We start from the raw sequence: 20,743 nt of genomic DNA, 5'->3' as shown, positions 1-20,743 counted from the left end.
GAGAAAAGCATACACATTTCTTTAATACAAGTTTTACTGGCATAGGTGAGGCAGAAATTTAAAAATAATAATAAGTACTGCATTCATTCACTCCAAGAAAAGTAAAAGCCAAAGCCCAGAATGTGGCAAGGCAATGGTTAAAAAGAAAAGAAGAGCAAGTTTTCCTCTGCCTAGCAAGCTCACTTCAAGGACAGTTATAAGATAATGCTGTTTGAGAAGTCAAAATCAAAGGAATAGGCTACAGATGCCCCACCTCCGGAGCAAAGGTGAAAGAAAAAAAAAAAAAGGACAAATATCTGGCTAAAAGAAATTTAGCCAGTTCTTGTTTTTTCTTTCAATGCAGCTACAAGGCCACCAGCTATGCAAGGCCACAAGTTATGCCATGTCATCAGTTATGCTATAGATTATGTGACCTGTCATTATATGATTAACTGCCTTTGCTTTGCTTCTGTAAATTTGCTTATAAAAATCCTGCTTGGTCTTTTTTCAAGGCTCAGTTTTTTGGATGTGAACCCACTGAGCTGGTGTGCACCTTAAAATAAATATCCTCCTGTATTCACCTATACTGGTCTCTCCTTTTTTTTTTTTTTTTTTTTGAGACAGAGTCTCGCTGTCGCCCAGGCTGGAGTGCAGTGGCGCGATCTCGGCTCACTGCAGGCTCCGCCCCCCGGGGTTCATGCCATTCTCCTGCCTCAGCCTCCCAAGTAGCTGGGACTACAGGCACCCGCCACCTCGCCCGGCTAATTTTTTGTATTTTTAGTAGAGACGGGGTTTCACTGTGTTAGCCAGGATGGTCTCGATCTCCTGACCTCGTGATCCACCTGCCTCGGCCTCCCAAAGTGCTGGGATTACGGGCGTGAGCCACCGCACCTGGCCTATACTGGTCTCTCTACTCCTCTGCGTCCTGCAACACAGGAGCCCTCATAAGGAAATGAAGACCCAAAGAAGTAGTTGATGTCAGTTACTTCTACACCGAATTGGACAAAGAATAGTAAGTTGTAATGAAGCAACTAAGAGCGGGGCCCGGTAGCTCACGCCTGTAATCTCAGCACTTTGGGAGGCCAAGGAGGGAGGATCACTTGAGTCCAGGAGTTTGAGACCTTGTCTCTATTTAAATAAAAATAAAAATTAAAAAGATGCAACTAAATTATGTGGGGAGGCTTACCAGATAAGAGTTATTTTCCTGGAGAACATTATGTTCAGTGAAATAAGCCAGGCACAGAAAGACACATACTTTGTCATCTCACTTATACATGGAATCTAAAAAAATGGAACCCACGAGTAGGGAGTAGAATGGCAGTTACGGCGGTTGGGGGGAACAGGGGGGTGTCGGGGAGATGTTGGTCAAAGGGTACAAAATTTCTGTTAGGAGGAATAGAGGAATAAGTTCACCAGATCTATTGCACAACATGGTGATTATAGTAAATAACAATGTACTATGTTCTTGAAAATTACGGAGAGGTTTTGTGTTCTCACCACAAAAGAAGTATGTGAGGTAATGCATATGTTAATTAGCTCGATTTAGTTATTCCACAACGTATACATATTTCAAAACAACATGTTGTACATGACAAATACGTGGCAATTTTTGTCAATTAAAAAGTAAAAAATGGGCCGAGTGGTGGCTCATGCCTGTAATCCCAGCCCTTTTGGAGGCTGAGGCAGGTGGGTCATTTGGGGCCAGGAGTTCGTGACCAGCATGGTCAACATGCTGAAACCCTGTCTCTACTAAAAATACAAAAATTAGCTGGGCTCGGTGGTGCACGCCTGTAATCCCAACTACTCCGGAGGCTGAGGCAGGAGAATCGCTTGCCGGGAAGGCAGAGGTTGCAGTGAGCTGAGATAGAGCCACTGCACTCCAGCCTGGGTGACAGAGTGAGACTGTCTCAAAAAAAAAAAAAAAAAAAAAAAAAAAACAAAAACCCAAAAAGTAAAAAATGAAAAAAGTTATTTCAACAAGGTCTATACAGAATTCTTTCCGTCTCAACATCTCCTCTTTGAGGATAAGGATGTTGCTTTTTCTTCTAGTATAAGGAAGATGTCCTTCAACATGGAAATTTCATCTGCTTTTAAGAAACAGAAAAGGGGTCTTCTTGCACCTGCTGAGTTTTAAATGCCTTTAATTGAAAACAGCCAATATGCCATGGTGGTGTGTGTGTGTGTGTGTATATATATATATATATACACACACACACATATACACACATATATACACATATATACACACACATATATACGCATATATATACACATATATATACACACATATATACACACATATATATACACACACATATATATATATATATATTTTTTTTGAGACTGAGTTTCGCTTTGTTGCACAGGCTAGAGTGCAGTGGCGCGATCTTGGCTCACTGCAACCCCCGCCTCCCGGGCTCAAGTGATTCTCCTGCCTCAGCCTCCCGAGTAGCTGAAACTACAGGCGCATGCCTCCACGCCCGGCTAATTTTTTGCATTTTTAGTAGAGACGGGGTTTCATCGTGTTAGCCAACATGGTCTCGATCTCTTGACCTCGTGATCTGCCCGCTTCGGCCTCCCAAAGTGCTGAGATTACAGGCGTGAGCCACCGCGCCCGGTCCTTGGTGGTATATTTTTAACTCCTTCAGTTTTTAAACTATAAGCCCATTCTTGAGTGAAGGCGAAAGTAAACCCATCATGGCCCTGCAGTGTGATGTGTGTGCAGAGGTCGAGTGTGTGCGACTCCTGGATGCTGGGCGCGCAGGGCATGGGTGAGGCGGGAAGAGGCGGTGCCGGGGGCGCGGGCGTCCAGCAGTCGCCGGGGTCGGGACCAGGGCCGGGCGCTCTGCGAGGCTCTCATTAGCCGGCGGCGCGGGGAGGGGCCGGGTGACCTCACGCCGGCCCGGCCACCGCGGCCATTAGACCCGGTCCAATTGCTGGGGCTGCAGCGCTGCCTCCGAGACCGCGAGGTGGGTGGAGCGGGTCTTCCTGGAAGGGTGCGATAAGGCCGGGCGAGGTGCCTGGGATGCTTCTCCCCTTCCGCGAGGAAGAGATCTAATTGGGTGGGGCGGGTGTAGACTAGCCTGCCGAGCCGCCCGCTGGCACCTGCAGCCTCCTGGGCGCCCGCCGGGCCCCAGCGAGAAAGTTGTTAAAGGGAGCGAGGTGGTTGTTCCTGGGGTCCGAGGCGCGCCTCGCACGCCCTGCCCAACAGAAGCCGCAGTCCCGTGGGGTCTGGAGACGCAGTTTCCTGTTAATGACAATAAATCCCTGCTCCCCCTGCCTCAGACATCTACGCAGCGAAATCGAGCCTGGCCTTGAGGGTCCACACCGCGAGGGAAGATGCGTGCGCCCATTGTAAGTGCGAGGCGGGGCTGGGCGGGGCTGGGAGCCCCCTGTTAGTGGGGACTCGTTGTCTCGGAGCCTGAATTACTGCTTCCGAGAGAGGAGCCTCGAGGATGTGGGGCCCACACCTCTGTCAGCTGCGAGGCATCGGTGTCAGCTGCGGGTCGGCGCGCACCTGTTGGGAGTTGTCTCGGCGCGTCCTTCCGGGGGCCGGTGTGGGGGCGCCCTGCCTGAAACGCGCCCAGCGGAAGGCGGGACCCTCAGGAGGGAGGTGGCCAGGGGGCAGGTCTGTCCGCAGAAATCTGGCGCTGCCCTCGGGAGCCACACCCGGACAGCGGGACAGGCCTTGGGGGCTATGTCAGCTGACTCATCCCATGACCAGCCCTGCCAGCGGACTCCCAGCGTAACTGTGCTTGGCGACTGCCCCCCTTCCGCCTGGCCGGACCGCAGCAGAGGGATTCAGAGGATGGGATTTGGAGGGGGACCCTCCTAGTGTTGAGCATCTGGCTGTGAGACTCTCATCAAGTTCAAATCCACTGTTTCCCAGAGTGAAGGTTTTGTTTTATTTATTTATTTATTTATTTTTATTTTTATTTTATTTTTTTGAGACGGAGTCTCGCTCTGTCACCCAGGCTGGAGTGCAGTGGCATGATCTCGGCTCACTGCGACCTCCGCCTCTCGGGTTCAAGCGATTCTCCTGCCTCAGCCTACCGAGTAGCTGGGAGTACAGGCGCCCTCCACTACGCCTGGCTAATTTTTTGTGTTTTTAGTGGAGACGGGGTTTCACCGTGTTAGCCAGGATGGTCTCGACTTCCTGACCTCGTGCTCCGCCCGTCTCGGTGTCGCAAAGTGCTGGGATTACAGGCGTGAGCCACCGAGCCCTGCCGCAGAGTGAAGATTATATCACTTAATACTCAGAAAGTGCCCAGAACAATGCCTAGCACACATTTTGAGTGCTCAACCATAATTCACTGTTGTTATTATCTCAGTCCATATAAAGAGTTTTGCCTGGTGTCAGGGTGTATCTGGCATGTTTGTTTGACACCTGGAGTGGTCACTTTTTAATATCATTCTCTATCTGATAACATTATTTTTAGCAATAATCATGCAATGAATAGTAATAATGTCCAGAAAGAAACACAGTGAGCATTTTCTTTTATTGAACCTCGTATATGTAATCATGACAGTAAAAACCTTATATATGTAATCATGAGAGTAAAAAAATTAAAAATGAAAAATAAAGTAAATGTGAGTGCAAAAGCAGGAAAAAAATGGATTAGTAGGTTTTAATCACATTAATGTATTTTTGAAAAAAGGAGAAACTTAGATGTAGGATGGTATCAGAGATGAATAATAGTAACACTACAACTTCTGTTTTTGAAACTTCTGAAAAGTTGTCCATGACATTGTCAAAATCAATCTTTGCATATTCATGGTCAGTATTCAGGGGAGCTATATCTACTAGTCCATCTTTGCTCCCAGTTGATTGAAGAACACTTTTTATTAATTTTAATTTCAAAAGCTGCTTTCATATAAAACTAGAGAGACAAAGGAAAAGCCTTAACCATCAGGATTAGTTTGGCAGAGATTTATAAAAATCCCATTTCATAATAAATTCCAGACATTGCAATACTGCCTAAGTCTTTTTTTCTTTAATCAGTTCTAGCAGCTTAAATATCTCCTTTTTAGAGACATTTTCACTAAGACAGGCTGGGTGCAGTGATTCATTACTGTAATTCCAGCACTTGGGGAGGCCAAGGTGGGAGGATCACTTGAGCCTAGGAGTTTGAAACTACCCTGGGTAATATAGCAAGACCCCATCTCTAAAAACAAAACAACAACAAAATCTTCACCAGACAGTTCATCATACTTTTTTTTTTGAGATGGAGTTTCACTCTTGTTGTCCAGGCTGGAGTGCAATGGCGTGATCTCGGCTCGCTGCAAACTCCGCCTCCTGGGTTCAAGCGATTCTCCTGCTTCAGCCTCCCAAGTAGCTGGGATTACAGGCATGCGCCACCGCGCCTGGCTAATTTTGTATTTTTAGTAGAGACAGGGTTTCTCCATGTTGGTCAGGTTGGTCTCGAACCCCTGACCTCAGGTGATCTGCCCGCCTCGGCCTCCCAAAGTGCTGGGATTACAGGCGTGAGCCACCGCGCCCGGCCAATCATACATTTCAATTATATTTGGCAAAATTCCCCAAGTTTTTCTTCTGCAAAAATCAGAGAAAATGGCTGAGAGATAGTGAACCTTGACATTTATTTAATCCATTGCTTTAGAAATGATGAAAATCACCCAGGCTTTCAAACATCATTCTTTTAGTTTCTTTTGGCACTGGGAGACAGGCTGTTTTATGTTTAAACACAGGAAAATGCAGGACCACAGAGATTGGCTACATAAACTGTATAAATGGAGTTCAAATTATTCTGAGCCTTTAGGAACTGATTGTTGAAACAGAACTTATGGCTGAGTCTGTGTGTTTCAGGAACTGATAACTGCGTGTTCTCTGATTTAACTTGTAGAAGACAAAAGTTTTAGAAGGATAAGAAATAAAAATGTGCTAATTGGAGGCTCACATGTATATGATTAAATCTCAGTGGTAACTGCAGCAATTAGAATTTAGGTGAATAAGACATTTTTTGGGGGAGTGGTATTTTATCACTGACATTGTTTAAAATGGCCAGCACATGGTAGTAATAAAAGGCAGACCGACTTTTGATAGGTTTTATTATTGTTTTAAAATTCCCTTTGGGCCAGACGTGTGGTTCATGTCTGTAATTGCAGCACTTCGAGAGGCCAAGGTGGTAGATCACTTGAGCCCGAGAGGTCGAGGCTGCAGTGAGCCGAGATTGCGCCACTGCACTCCAGCCTGGGTGACAGAGCGAGAGCCTGCAGAAAAAAACAAAACAAAATAAAACAAAAAACTCCAAACAAAACTATCCTCTACAGCAATCTTGCTCCTATTTGTCTACAGTGGGGAAGGACATCCTGCCTCCCCACTGTGGGCTTTTATGGCTTTTATGTTAGTTGTTGTTGTAGCCGCCCCCAGGAGCCTCCTGGGGGATCGAAGAGGGTGTGTCCACAGTTTCCTGAGCCCTTTAGTTCAGCCTGTGATGCCTCCTGCTGTGATTATTTCTTTCCTCTCTGTGTTCCAAATTTGCTAGAATGAGTGGGCGGGGAGCCTTTCCCTTCCCTCCTCCACCTGCGCCATCCTTGAATCTGTGGCTTGTTGAGCAGCTGCTGCCAAGGAAATGAAACCCCAAAGTGAAACTGAGGCTCCATAATATGAGGAAATTGATAGGCCTTCCCTGTTCTCTGAGTCTAGACTCCGTCATTGACTGCTCTGTGATCTGAGTTTCCTTGATTTTCTGATGGATCTGTGTGGAAGTAGTTAAGGTGCAAAGGGGAGGGGAGAGAAGAAGAGAAGAGGACCCTTCTTAAATAGCAGTTGGGGCTTCAGGCCTTCCAGGGTTTCATCCCTATTCAGCCACAGGCTGAGAGGGGCTGGAGGAGGAAGCCGTGCATCCCTCCACCATACACCTCTGCTGAGAACATTGTCAGTGCCAGGCTGGATAATGGTGAATTAGACGGAATTCTGGTCCTTGGAATGCTGGCAGGCTGGGCAAGGAAATTGATCGCTTCTTCCTACAGGCTAGGCTTAACAATGAGTCATCCAATAATAGGGCTATGGCTTGGCTGTGGAGGCAGCAGCAACTCGCTTTGCTGAGGCATCAGGGGATGCATTGAGGAGTGGACATGTTGAGCCCATCTCGAGGGATGAGTAGGAATCTTCCAGGTGAACGGCAAAAGGGCATTTCAGGCCGAGAGTGCGGTGAGGCAGAGGCCAGTTTTGCCATGGGAGCACAGTTGTTGAACGTCAGTACCTTGGAGTGAATTACTTGGTGTGGTGGGAAGAACCTCACCTTTAAGCTCAGGCAGATCTGCTGCGGAATCCTGGTGCTGCTTTTCGGGGAGCCCCGAGACCTTAGGGAAGTTAATTCCCATCTCTGAGCTCAGTTTCCCGATTGGTAACATGGGGCTCTTATAAGGATTCCAGGTAACAGGTGAAAACCCCCAGTAGTGCTTGGTGGTAGTGGTGGGGGTGAGTATAGGGGCAGTTCTGACTCACCAGAAGGTGAGGTTTGCCCTGTAGGAGAATAGGCCTGGGCCTGGTGGTCAAAGTCTGGGAGGGTGGATGAGTTTTGCTTCCTTTTCCAGGATGTTTATGACCTTTGGGCTGCTGAGCCTGGGCCTGGTGCCTGCCAGAGCTGCCAGTATCTTTCCCCCACTTGCTAAGAGGCCTGGGCACAGGGTGGCAATAAGGGAAAGTGTAATGTGTCAGGCCAGCTGCTGTTCATCCCTCCTCCTCCTCCTCTCTGTGCCCGAGGCTGGGATTCTGGGCAGCCAGGCCTCCTCCTTCTCCTCCCTGTCCTCACCCAGCCTGCGTGCGGCATGGGGTCTCAACCCTCTCGTTAGGCATAAGTGCTTTTACAGCTTTCACTTCCATTATTTCAATGATTCTTTACACAAACCCTGCCAGATGGGTCTTAGCCCTGTTTACCAGAGAAGTTCAGAGAGGTGAAGTGATCCTTGGAGATCACACAGCAATAGAGTACAGAGGGGCTCAGTTGAGGCCCCCGGAGGTGGGCTGGGCCCTGTTTCTGGGAATGCAGCCTCAGAAAATAGAGACCTAGCTTCTCATGGGTTTTTTCTTTTCCTAAAACCTTGGCACCAAAATTCCCAACTGGGAAGTCTTTTCTCAGTACCCACCTTGGACTTCAGCCTTTCCATTTATCACAGGGTTTTCCCCCAGGGCGTCAGAAGTGAAGGGGGTGAGTTTAGGGGTTTCCACACTCACCACAGAATGTGGTTTTGGGACATGGAGAATTCGTTTCATTCTGGGTTTCACAGCCTCCACAGTGTCTCCACCTGGTCCGAGAGCGGTCTGTGACCTTTCCAAATCAAAAATAATGACAACATCCTGGGGAACGGTGGCAGTAAAAGCTGCCAGTTAGTGAATGGCTCCTACGTTATCAAGCCCTATTTACTGAGTGCTTTTTAGGTATTAACTCTGTTGATCCTCAGGATAATCCCACAAATCAGGTGCTGTACCTATCCCCATTTTACAGCTGAGGAAACTGAGGTTAGGAGTAATTAGGTAACTTGGCCAAGACTATATAGTTAGTAAGTAGTAGAGCTCAGATTTGAACACAGGGCCCCCAAGTGTGTAATCGCTATGCTGTTTCTGAAAATTAAATCCATCTTGATTTAAAAACAGAGCACTCATGCTCTTTATCCCACTTTCTGTATTTTTTGTAGTCCTGAAATATGTCATAAACAACCCCAAACCCTCAAACTCTGATGAGACAAATGGCACGTAGGTGGATTGGAATGCTTCCTGCATAGCCTTGAGTGAAAGAAAAACATTCTTTTTGTTTTGTTTCAACCCTTGGGTTAAAAAGTATTCTGAAAGCATCCTCACTGTCCTCCCTGGTCCCGCACAGTGCCAGAGCCGGGGGTCTTGGACTGAGTCAGAGTTGCATGGGTGCATCTGGAGGGACCTTGATTGGAGAGAGGTAAAGTCCGCTGTAGGGTGGGGCTGTCTTCTTTCTCTTTGCAGGGGCGAGGAAGAGGCTGGTTGCCACTTTCAGGCTGCCCTGGGCAGGTGATGTTACCTCCCTTAGCTCCAGTTTCCCCACCTGTGAAATGAGGCATGACTGCCATCTTAACCCAACTCTTCAGTCTCCCCCCACTCCCTTTTAGACAACCCTTCTCCTGTGGCCTTGCTCCAGGCTACACAGTAGAATCACCTGGGAACTTTGTTTTATTTAATTAATTAATTAATTTGAGATGGAGTCTTGCTCTGTCGCCCAGGCTGGAGTGCAGTGGCACGATCTCGGCTCACTGCGACCTCTGCCTCCTGGGTTCAAGCAATTCTCCTGCCTCAGCCTCCCGAGTAGCTGGGACTACAGGCACGTGCCACTACGCCTAATTTTTTATATTTTTAGTAGAGACGGGGTTTCACTGTGTTAGCCAGGATGGTCTCGATCTCCTGACCTCGTGATCTGCCTGCTTCGGCCTCCCAAAGTGCTGGGATTACAGGCGTGAGCCACTGTGCCCGGCCCACCTGGGAACTTTAAAAAAAATTCCAGGCTTGGGCTCCACCCCAAGAACCCTGCTTCTGACAAAACCCCAAAAGCACCTTGAGATTCCCACTCACCACAGTGGAAGCCCCTGCCCTGCCTGCCCTCTCCTTCCGCCTCCTTCTTATCTCCTGCTTGCCTCTCTCCGTACATCTCCGTAAAGGCTACTTCCTCCCCACCAGCTTCTATGATTACAGCACGGTGTGTAGGATTTGGATGTCCTTAGATCTGGGTTTAAATTATGTCTCTACCACATACAAGTTTCCCTCATCTTTCAAGACCGAAACAAAAATCTCAGGTGCTCAGGTGCTCTCTTTGACATCACCTCCAGTTCATCTTCTCCCATTCTCTCTCTTTTCTTTATTATTATTATTATTTTTTAAATTTTAGAGATGGGGTCTCACATGTTTCCCAGGCTGGCCTTGAACTCCTGGCTCAAGTGATCCTCCAGCCTCAGCCTCCTGAGTAGCTGGGACTACAGGCACATGCCACTGTGTCCCCATTCTCTCAAACACATTTCAGCCAGGCTTTTGCCTCCAACTCTCAGTAGGAGCTGATCTCATAAGGATCACAGATGATCCTCATTCTAAACCGTGATCCCGAGCTCCATACTGATGTGTGCGCTGTGTCCTCGCCTCTCGTTGGGATACCCGCTGCCCAGCGTGAGTGCCTGGTTCTCCCCCAGCCTACCCTGTCTCTAAACAGCCCCATCCCGCCTCCCAGTTGCTCTGTCCAGACACCTTGGAGTCATCTGACTCCTCTTTCCTTCAGACCCCACCTCGTTCCATCAGCACAGTCGGTGGGCTGCAGCTTCAAAGGAGATCCAGCATCCATTACTACTCATGCCCAGATCCCCCCTCTCTGCAGTTGCCTCCTAGCAGGCTCCCGCCTCCTCCTTGCACCCTACATCTCATCTCTTCTCAACACAGCAGCCAGAGGGACCCTTTTAAAACCCAAGTTGGATCCTGAGTCTCCTGGGTTCTAAACTTGGCAGTGGCCCCTGCCAGTGACAGAGGCAAAGGCGTAGCGCTGTCAGGTGCTGCGTTGCCTTCCGGACCGGCTGCTCTTCTTGGACCCTCCGTTCTACCCCCGCTTCCCACCCTCTGCCCTCCCCGCACGCCTACTCCGGCCTCGTTGGCCTCCTTGCTGTTGCTCAGACACGCGCCCCGCTGGGGCCTTTGCTCGGCTGCTCCCCCTGCCGGAGGTGTTAGCCATCTGCAAGGCTCATCTCCGGCCTCCGGGCGAGGCCACCCTCCAGCTCGCTGCTCCGGGAGTCTCCCTGACTCTCTAATTCCTATTGCACCCCCTGCCCCCACCCCACCAGCGCTCAGCTCCCGACCCTGCTCCGCTCTGCTTTTTCTTTCTTTCCGTTGGTTTCGGATCTCTTCTCATATTCTAGATTATTTACTTATTTACTAAGGGGTGTGTGTGTGTGTGTGTGTGTGTGTGTGTGTGTGTTTTATAGTAGAGACGGGGTTTTGCCATGTTGGCGAGGCTGGTCTTGAACTCCTGACAGGTGATCCACCCACCTCGGCCTCCCAGCGTGCTGGGATTACAGGCGTGAGCCACCACCCCGGCCTACTAAGGTATTTTTTAAAAAACCTTTTGTCTCCTGTTACTGAACAAAAAGCTCCACGCCCTGATCACAGAGCCCAGGTGCCTAGATTGGTGCCGGGCACACAGCTCAGCCAGTGTATGGGTTTCTAGGCCCTCCAAAGCAGAGGTGGGCATCCTCCCAAGGTGAAGGGGTTCTCCAGGGGTGTCGTTGGCCGCTTACACCGCGCCCTTGATGGCGGAGGAGGGGAATTGCCAAAAAGCTATAGTGATCCTGCATGTCAGCAACCCCCTCTTCTGTAATTGGTGCAGGCTCAGGTCTGAGAACCACAGCTGCGGATCAAGGCTGCAGACTTGGAGTCAGGAACCCCGTGAACTTGAGCACAGAGCGTGGGTCGGCTGTGTTGTCATTGCCCTGACATCGCTTGGGACTCCCTCAGTGCGTTAGTTCTTAAACAAACAAACAAACAAAGGGCCGGGCGCGGTGGCTCATGTCTGTAATCTTAGCACCTTGGGAGTCTGAGGCGGGTGGATCACGAGGTCAGGAGATCGAGACCATCCTGGCTAACATGGTGAAACGCTGTCTCTACTAAAAATACAAAAAATTAGCCCGGCGCGGTGGCGGGCGCCTGTAGTCCCAGCTACTCGGGAGGCTGAGGCAGGAGAATGGCGTGAACCCGGGATGCGGAGCTTGCAGGGAGCCGAGATCGTGCCACTGCACTCCAGCCTGGGCGACAGTGCGAGACTCCGTCTCAAAAACAAAAACAAAAACAAAAAACAAAAAAGACACTGGACAGAGGGAATGAATAGATGGACATGTTTGTGATGAAGCAAATACAGCCACATAATTGCACAATCTGTGTGGCAGGTATACAGACGTTCATTAAAAAACTTCCTTTAACTTTGTTTTGTTTTGTTTTTTGAGACAGTCTCGCTCTTGTCGCCCAGGCTGGAGTGCAATGGCGTGATCTTGGCTCACTGCAACCTCTGCCTCCCGAGTTTAAGCGATTCTCCTGCCTCAGCCTCCCGAGTATCTGAGATTACAGGCGTGCTCCACCATGCCCAGCTCATTTTTTTGGTATTTTTAATAGAGATGGGGTTTCACCATGTTGGCCAGGCTGGTCTCGCACTCTTGACCTCAGGTGATCCACCCACCTTGGCTTCCCAAAGTGCTAGGATTACAAGGCGTAAGCCACTGCGCCCGGCCTCAATTTTGAACGTTTGAAAATTTTTCATGATAAAATGTTGAGAAGCATGCTGTAAACTTAAAAGATGCTCATTGCAGAAGACCTGGAATATATAGAAAAATAGAAGGAAGCAAAAATTATCACAAAAACCATGCTTAGCCCCAGCACCCAGAACCCAGAGGGAATGTCCATTAGGATATTGTTATAGAGCTTTCTAGTCTTTTTGCTTGTGTCTGTTTTGCTATTTTTACATGATAGTGTTTGTATGGATTACCACTGATTCTGTCAAGTCTTAGCTCGATTTCTGGTTCTAAAATGAACACATGCTTATTTAAACATTTTGGAAAACTAGAAAATACTTTTTTTTTTTTTTTTTGAGACAGTCTTGCTCTGTCGCCTAGATTGGAGTGCAATGGCATCATCTGGGCTCACTGCAAGCTCCACTTCTCAGGTTCAAGTGATTCTCCAGCCTCAGCCTCCTGAGTAGCTGGGACTACAGGCATGTACCACCATGCCTGGCTAATTTTTGTATTTTTTGTAGAGACAGGGTTTCACCATGTTGGCCAGGCTGGTCTCAAACTCCTGACTTCAAGTGATCCACCTTCCTTGGCCTCCCAAAGTGCTGGGATTACAGGTGTGAGCCACCGCGCCCAGCCTAGAATATAATTAAAAAGAAAATTAATACCTTCAGTTGAGAGGCAGTTTCATGAGGTTTGGCAACAGACAATATCTACTTTTCCCAACTTAAAAACTGCAAGTCCATCAACATGAGTATTTTTTCCCTTTAAATACTTTTTAACATTTTTATTGTCAAAATAATTCATATTAATGAAAATTCAAACAATAAAATAATATAACATGAAATATAAAAGTTCTGAATCCCAACCACCCACTGTTGTGTATGTAATATATAACAGCTTGGTTATTTTCCTTAGCTCATATGTAGTGTATAATACGTTTTCTGTATAAATGTATAAAAAAGTCTATGATATATATATATTATTGAAAAAGCCTGGAGTGCAGTGGCGTGATCTCAGCTCACTGCAACCTCCACCTCCCAGGTTCAAGTGATTCTCTTGCCTCAGCTTCTCGAGTGGCTGGGACTCCAGGCATGTGCCACTATGCCCAGCTAATTTTTGTATTTTCAGTACAGACAGGGTTTTGCCATGTTGGCCAGGCTGGTCTCAAACTCCTAACCCCAAGTGATCCACCCATCTTGGCCTCCCAAAGTGCTGGGATTACAGGCATGAGCCACTGTGCCTGGCCTAAAAATGTATTTTAAGCAACAATGGAATAATAATGTCTTTCAACTTGCTTTTCTCAATTAATATTTCCATGCCTGCTCATGTAAATTCACCTTACTCTCTCTAATATCTGTGTGTGTGTGTGTGTGTGTGTGTGTGTGTGTGTGTGTGTGTAGGATAATTTACTTAACTAGCCCTTTTTGATGGTTGTTAGGGTTTTTTTTCTTTTCTTTTTTTCCCTTCAACTTTTATTTTAAGTTCCAGGGTACATGTGCAGGATGTGCAGGTTTGTCACAAAGGTAAAAGTGTGCCATGGTGGTTTGCTGCACAGATCAACCCCATTACCTGGGTATTAAGCCCGGCATCCAAGCTGCTTTTTTTCAATGTGAATTTCAGAGAACAGAAATTGCTCCTCAGTTTGCTTGCTAAGGAAAATGGTTGCTATGCAGCTCTTGGTAACACTGCTTTTGTGGAAAGATAAAGGCTTTTTGTTCTGAAATCCCGTGGGTGCAGAGTCTCAACTCTGCCATTGTTGTTGCGTGAGCTGTGTGGGAGAGCCTTGGTCACTGTGTGGGCTGGGGTTCTCCTGAACTTTGCCGTGGAGGAGGCAGTTCTCTTCTCAGGCACTCTGCTGGCCCTGACCTTGATCCTGGAACAGAGAACTACCTGACAAGGCAGTGCAGTAGCATTCCTGGAATCAATGTAGGTTCTTTTACAATAGGGGTTGGCAAACTTTTCCTGTAAATGGGCAGATAGTAAACATTTTATTATTTTATTTATTTTTTGAGATAGAGTCTTGCTCTGTCGCCCAGGCTGGAGCGCAATGGCGTGATCTCAGCTCACTGCAACCTCCGCCTCTGGGTTCAAGCGATTCTCCCTGCCTCAGCCTCCTGAGTAGCTGGGACTACGGGAGCCCGCCACCACGTGTGGCTAATTTTTGTATTTTTAGTAGAGACAGTGTTTCACCAAGTTGGCCAGGCTGATCTCGAACTCCTGACCTCAAGTGATCTGCCTGCCTTGGCCTCCCAAAGTTCTGGGATTACAGGCATGAGCCACTGCGCCTGGCCATCATAGTAAGCATTTTAGATCTTGCAGGCTATATGGTCTCTGTCACAACTATTCAACCCTGCTGTTGTAGAGAGGAGCCAGGGTAGACACAATGTAAATGTATGAGCCTGGCGATGTTCCACTCAAGCATTATGGACACTGAAATTTGAATTTCATATAATTTTCATGTGTCACAAAATACTATTCCTCCTTTGACTTTTCCCCCAAGCATTAAAAAAAAAAAAAGTACAAACCATTCTTAGCTTGCAGGCAGACCATATGAAAACAGGCAGAAGTCCAAATTTGGCCCATGAACTGCAGTTTTCATACTTCTAAATTTAGAACATGAGTTTTTGGATTCTTAGTTTTGATTCAGCTGAGAATGGGTGACGTGTATAATGATAAGTACTTGTTTTTCTAGGTGGATCTTAGTGGTAGAGGTGAATTATTCATATCTTCATTTCATAGCGCCCTGTCCTTGCTGGTCCCTACAAGACTCCCCTGTCTTCTGTGTTTATTTGTTCCCTTTAATCATCATTTTTTTTTTTTTTTTTTTGAGACAGTTTCACTGTCACCCAGGCTGGAGGGCAGTGGTGCGATCTTGGCTCACTGCAACCTCCGCCTCCTGGGTTCAAGTGATTCTCCTGCCTCAGCCTCCCAAGTAGCTGGTATTACAGATGTGCACCACCACGCCTGGCTAATTTTTGTATTTTTAGTAGAGATGGGGGGTTTCACCATATTGGCCAGGCTCGTCTCAAACTTCTGACTTCACGTGATCTGCCTGCCTCGGCCTCCCAAAGTGCTGAGATTACAGGCATGAGCCACTGTGCCTGGCCTCCTTTTTTTTTTTTTTTTTTTTTTTGAGACAGAGTTTCGCTCTTGTCACCCAGGCTGGAATGCAATGGTGCAGTCTCTGCTCACTGCAACCCCCACCACCTCCTGGGTTCAAGCAATTCTCCAGCCTCAGCTTCTTGAGTAGCTGGGATTACTGGCGTACGCCACCACGTCTGGCTACTTTTTTTTATTTTTGGTAGAGGCAGGGCTTCACCATGTTGGCCAGCCTGGTCTTGAACTCCTGACCTCGGGTGATCCACCCACCTTGGCCTCCCAAAGTGTTGGGATTACAGGCGTGAGCCACTGCATCTGGCCGCGTATCTTTAATTTATATAAGTGGCATTTTGTTACAGAGCTCATCCCCATTTTTCCACTTAGCAGTGTCTTTTAAAGATATCCAACTTGCCAAGTGAACATCAAGCCCTTGCTCCTAACTAGTGTGTAGGGCTCCATAGGTGAGCCCACTGTCTTTTACTTCATTTTCAAAAAGAAGTTGTCTTGAGTGAGATTATGTGTTTAGCTTGAGCATAATTATGTGTTGAGCTTGGGAATATGTATCTCTTGCCCTTACAAAGAATAGGCAGCTTGGCTGAATGTCAAAAAAAAAAAAAAAAAATTACAGCTTTTTTCCCTTCTAAACTGTAAATAAATATTTAAAATTTATTTATTATTATTATTTTTTGAGACGGAGTCTCACTCTGTCACCCAGGCTGGCAGATCACAAGGTCAGGAGATTGCGACCATCCTGGCTAACATGGTGAAACCCCATCTCTACTAAAAATACAAAAAAATAGCCGGATGTGGTGGCAGGCGCCTGTAGTCCCAGCTACTTGGGAGGCTGAGGTGGGAGAATGGCATGAACCCGGGAAGCGGAGCTTGCAGTGAGCCGAGATCATGCCACTGTACTCTAGCCTGGGTGACAGAGTGAGACTCTGTCTCAAAAAAAAAAAAAAAAATTTTTTTTGTGTTTAATTTTTATTTTTAAAATTTAGTTTCTTAAAAAAAATTAAGTTATAACTTACCCTTTCAGTGTTTACTTCTGTGAGTCTTAATAAACACATGTAATTGCAGAATGGTTGCCACAGTCAGGATGTAGAAGAGTAGGCCGGGCGTGGTGGCTCATGCCTGTAATCCCAGAACTTTGGGAGGCTGAGACGGGTGGATCACCTGAGGTTGGGAGTTCAAGACCAGCCTGGCCAACATGGCGAAACCCCATCTCTACTAAAAATACAAAAAATTAGCCAGGCGTGGTGGCATACGCCTGTAGTCCCAGCTGCTTGGGAGGCTGAGGCAGGAGAATCGCTTGAACCTGGGAGGCGGAGGTTGCAGTGAGCCGAGATCGCACCACTGCACTCCAGCCTGGGAGACAGAGCGAGACTCTGTCTCAAACAAAACAAAACAAGACAAAAAAAAACAAACAAAAAAACCATGAAGATGTAGAAGAGTATAGAAATTTTACCCCTGAAATTCCCTCACGCCTCTTGCTAGTCAGTCCCTCTCCTCAACCCCTGTGACAATCACAGATCACTTTTCCGTGCTGTAGTTATGCCTGCTCTGGAATGACATATAGATGGAATCATACAGTATGTGGCTTTTTGGGTATGACTTTTTCACTCTTCCTTTTTAGATAACGGAATACTTTTTCTGTCTGAACCATTATAATATTTTAAATTATTTTTTGTCATCGTAATAACTTCTGTTTTAAAAAATGCAGCATGGGGCTGGGCGCAATGGCACATGCCTGTAATCCCAGCACTTTGGGAGGCCGAAGTGGGAGGTTCCCTTGAGCCCAGGAGTTTGACACCAGCTGGGCAACAAGGCAAAACCCTGTGTTTACTAAAAATATGTAAAAATTAGCCAGGCATGGTGGTGTGCACCTGTGCTCCCAACTATTTGGGAGGCTGAGGTGGGAAGATGACCTGAGCCTGGGGAGGTTGAGGCTGCAGTGAGCCACGATCATGCCACTACACTCCAGCCTGGGCAACAGAGTGAGATCCTGTCTTAAAAAGAAAAAATAAAGGCAGCATGTTCTACGTGAGGGCTCCTCTCATTGGTGTTTATGTGGAGCAGGTGAGCTCTTTGGCTCTGCACACCGCCAGCTGCTTATTACTCAACATGGTCTTACTGATGTCCACACCATCTCTTTCCAACCTGCAGCCTCCCTCAGAGATGGGTACCCACCCAGTCTTTATGTCCTTGTCTGTTTGAGGAGATCCCTGTTTAAATTCCTTTTTGGGGATTCTTGAATCCCCAAACTCTGACCAAACAATTAATACTCTTTTTTTTTTCCTGGAAAACAATGGGATTCATAAATTGTGACCGTTGTCCATTGTTCTGAAATAGGTTCTCAGTAAGAACTGAGTGCCCTCTATTTTGGAAAAGAAATTATATTTACTGCAACAAAAGAACATGATTTATCTGTAAAATTCCCTGCCACACATGCTACCTGTTTGTAGTTTTAATGTTTCTGTGAAATAATAAGCAAACTGGCCTTTGACCCGCCTTCATAGGCGTTGTAGAGTTGTGATTGGCTGTTAACCACTGCCCATCATTTGCGCCCAGGGGAGGTCAGCCGAGGATGAGTCCTCCCCATGCCTCATCCTTGATGGAATGTCTCTGGTAGGGCCACCAAGCTTGCTGGCGAGATGTGGGCAAACCCCTGTGGATCTGACTCTAGGTGCAAGCAAGCCGGAGTCCTCACCCCATATCTTCACTGTGCTGAGGGCAGTTTAGCCCTGACTGTGGCTGAAGACTCCAGCAAAGGATGAAGGGGCCAGAACAAGCCTCTGATGGGCTCTGTCTCTAGGTGTTCTAAAAGGTTGATTTCTTTGCTCATTAAAGGGGTTTAAAGGTTGGCCTGGAGAAGTTCTTTACCCCTGATTCTAGTGAGAGTCGGAACTTCCCCTCCCCCAGCACTTAGTGCAGGGTCTGATTCTGGGATGTGGATAATGCTGAATGGACGTGGATAATGTTGAATGGATGGGATCTTGAACCTCTCTGAAGTTTTCTCAAACTCTGCCCCATGCTCCCCTAACAGGGTGAGAGCATTTACTGCACCCTCCCTACCTTCCCCTTCTCACATACACACACTCACTCTCACACGTAGTCTCACACTCATGCATCCATACTCACACACATACTCACTCAATGTGAACACGCACACCTTAGCATCAGGCTGAGCAGCCGGGGGACATTACTGCTGGAGACTGATGCCAGTTCTCCATTAGGCCCAGGCCAGGTGTTGGGGAGTGTCTGTGGAATGCCCTCCAGATCTGGCAGCCTCTGGCATGGACCCCAGGTGGGCAGCTCTAGTCACATAACTGGTGGTGTTTCCTGATGGTCAGACTGGGCTGGGAATCAGCCAGCTGGGCGTTCAGTCCTGGCCAAGTCACTCATGAGTTATATGTCTTTGCACAAATTCTTTTGCATTTCTAGGCCTTGATTTCCTCATCCATAAAATGGGGTTCATCATTGGATGGTTGTGTGGATTTATTGAGCCATCTTGTAAAACACGGAGAGTGAAGTGCTTGGCTCAGAGTAAGAGTTCAATAAATAATATTCCTAGAAATAATAAGGCAGAGACTCCAGCTCATGAAGAAACCTTTTAGGTTTGTACTTGGCAATTTGTATTGACAGAAGGGCAGGCCCATGGTGCCTGCAGGTCTGGGTCACAAGCTTGTGAAGTTGGACTGGCATTGGACCTGGCAGAGCAGGGCTCAGGACATATGTTCTGCTGAGCTGATAGCTGGGGACCACTCAGCTGCACCTTCCTCACTGAGCCCTGTCCTGGTTCCGCGATCTCATGCTCCCTCTAACAGCCCTGTTCTTGGTTTTGCAGCCAGAGCCTAAGCCTGGAGACCTGATTGAGATTTTTCGCCCTTTCTACAGACACTGGGCCATCTATGTTGGCGATGGATATGTAGTTCATCTGGCCCCTCCAAGTAAGAACACATGGGACCTCCACTGTGATGGGCCCCAGGGGCTGGGAAGAGAGGGGATGGGGAACTGTGGGTAACAGGTGACCCCAACATTCTTCTTGCTTCCCAACTGGCAGTTGTCTCTGAATGTTACAAGAAGTTTGATGTGGGGCAGTTTGGTGTGGGGCACTGGTTTTCAAGGTCTGCTCCTGGGAACCTCAGGGGGTTCTTTAGAGCAGGGGTCCCCAACCTCCAGGCCATGGACTGGTACTGGGTAGGAACTGGGCTCCAGAGCAGGAGGTGAGTGGTGGGCAAGTGAGCGAAACTTCATCTGTATTTACCGCTGCTCCCCATCGCTTGTATTACCGCCTGAGCTCCACCTCCTGTCAGATCAGCAGCGGCATTAGATTCTTATAGGAGCATGAACCCTACTGTGAACTGCACACGCAAGGGATCTAGGTTGCACACTCCTTGTATTAGTCTGTTTTCACACTGCTATAAAGAACTACCCGAGACTGGGTAATTTATAAAGAAAAGAGTTTTGTTTTTTGTTTTTTTTGAGACAGAGTCTTGCTCTGTCACTCAGGCTGGAGTGCAGTGGCGCAATCTCGGCTCACTGTAAGCTCCGCCACCCGGGTTTACGCCATTCTCCTGCCTCAGCCTCCTGAGTAGCTGGGACTACTCAGGTGCCTGCCACCACGCCTGGCTAATTTTTTGTATTTTTAGTAGAGACGGGGTTTCACCGTGTTAGCCAGGATGGTCTCGATCTCCTGACCTCGTGATCCACCCGCCTCAGCCTCCCAAAATGCTGGGATTGCAGGCGTGAGCCACCGCGTCCGGCCCTTCAGAAAGAGGTTTAATTGACTCACAGTTCTGCATGGCTGGGGAGGCCTCAGGAAACTTACCATCATGGCAGAAGGTGAAGGGGAAGCAAGGCAGGTCTTATATGGTGGCAGGAGGTGGGGGAGTGCCACACTTTTTTTTTTTTTTTAAGATGGAGTTTCGCTTTTCTTGCCCAGGGTAGAGTGCCATGGCACAATCTCGGCTCACTGGAAACTCCACCTCCCAGGTTCAAGTGATTCTCCTATTTCAGCCTCCCGAGTAGCTGGGATTACAGGCACCTGCCACCACGCCCGACTAATTTTTCTATTTTTAGTAGAGATGGATTTTCATCATATTGGTCAGGCTGGTCTTGAACTCTGGACCTCAGGAGATCCACCTGCCTCAGCCTCCCAAAGTGCTGGGATTACAGACATGAGCCACCATGTCCGGAGTGCCACACTTTTAAACCATCAGATCTTGTGAGAACTCACTCATTATCATGAGAAAAGCATGAGGGAAATCTCGCTCATGATTCAGTCACCTCCCATATAGTCCCTCCCCTGACACGTGGGGATTACAGTTTGACATGAGATTTGGGTGGGGATACACTGTGAGCCAAACCATATCACTCCTTATGAGAATCTAATGCCTGATGATCTGTCACTGTCACCCGTCAC

The 20,743-nt window shown here is 47.7% G+C and overlaps 1 protein-coding gene across 2 annotated transcripts in view; it reads left to right on the top strand.

Moving 5' to 3' along the window:
* The first annotated feature begins 2,807 nt into the window (after positions 1–2,807).
* The window catches only part of PLAAT3 (phospholipase A and acyltransferase 3), a 44,681-nt gene continuing 26,745 nt past the window's right edge, over positions 2,808–20,743 (top strand). For both annotated transcript variants that reach the window (XM_008953928.6, XM_055094435.2), the window contains exons 1-3: positions 2,808–2,948; positions 3,265–3,333; positions 19,166–19,268. In XM_008953928.6, coding sequence (XP_008952176.1) covers positions 3,319–3,333; positions 19,166–19,268 — 118 coding nt within the window. In that variant the 5' untranslated portion in view covers positions 2,808–2,948; positions 3,265–3,318. The remainder of the gene's footprint in view (positions 2,949–3,264; positions 3,334–19,165; positions 19,269–20,743) is intronic.

The sequence above is a fragment of the Pan paniscus genome, chromosome 9, assembly GCF_029289425.2.
Source record: "Pan paniscus chromosome 9, NHGRI_mPanPan1-v2.0_pri, whole genome shotgun sequence".
NCBI lineage: Eukaryota > Metazoa > Chordata > Mammalia > Primates > Hominidae > Pan > Pan paniscus.
Note: the sequence above shows the minus strand (reverse complement) of the source record. Positions and strands in the feature narration are given on the sequence as shown.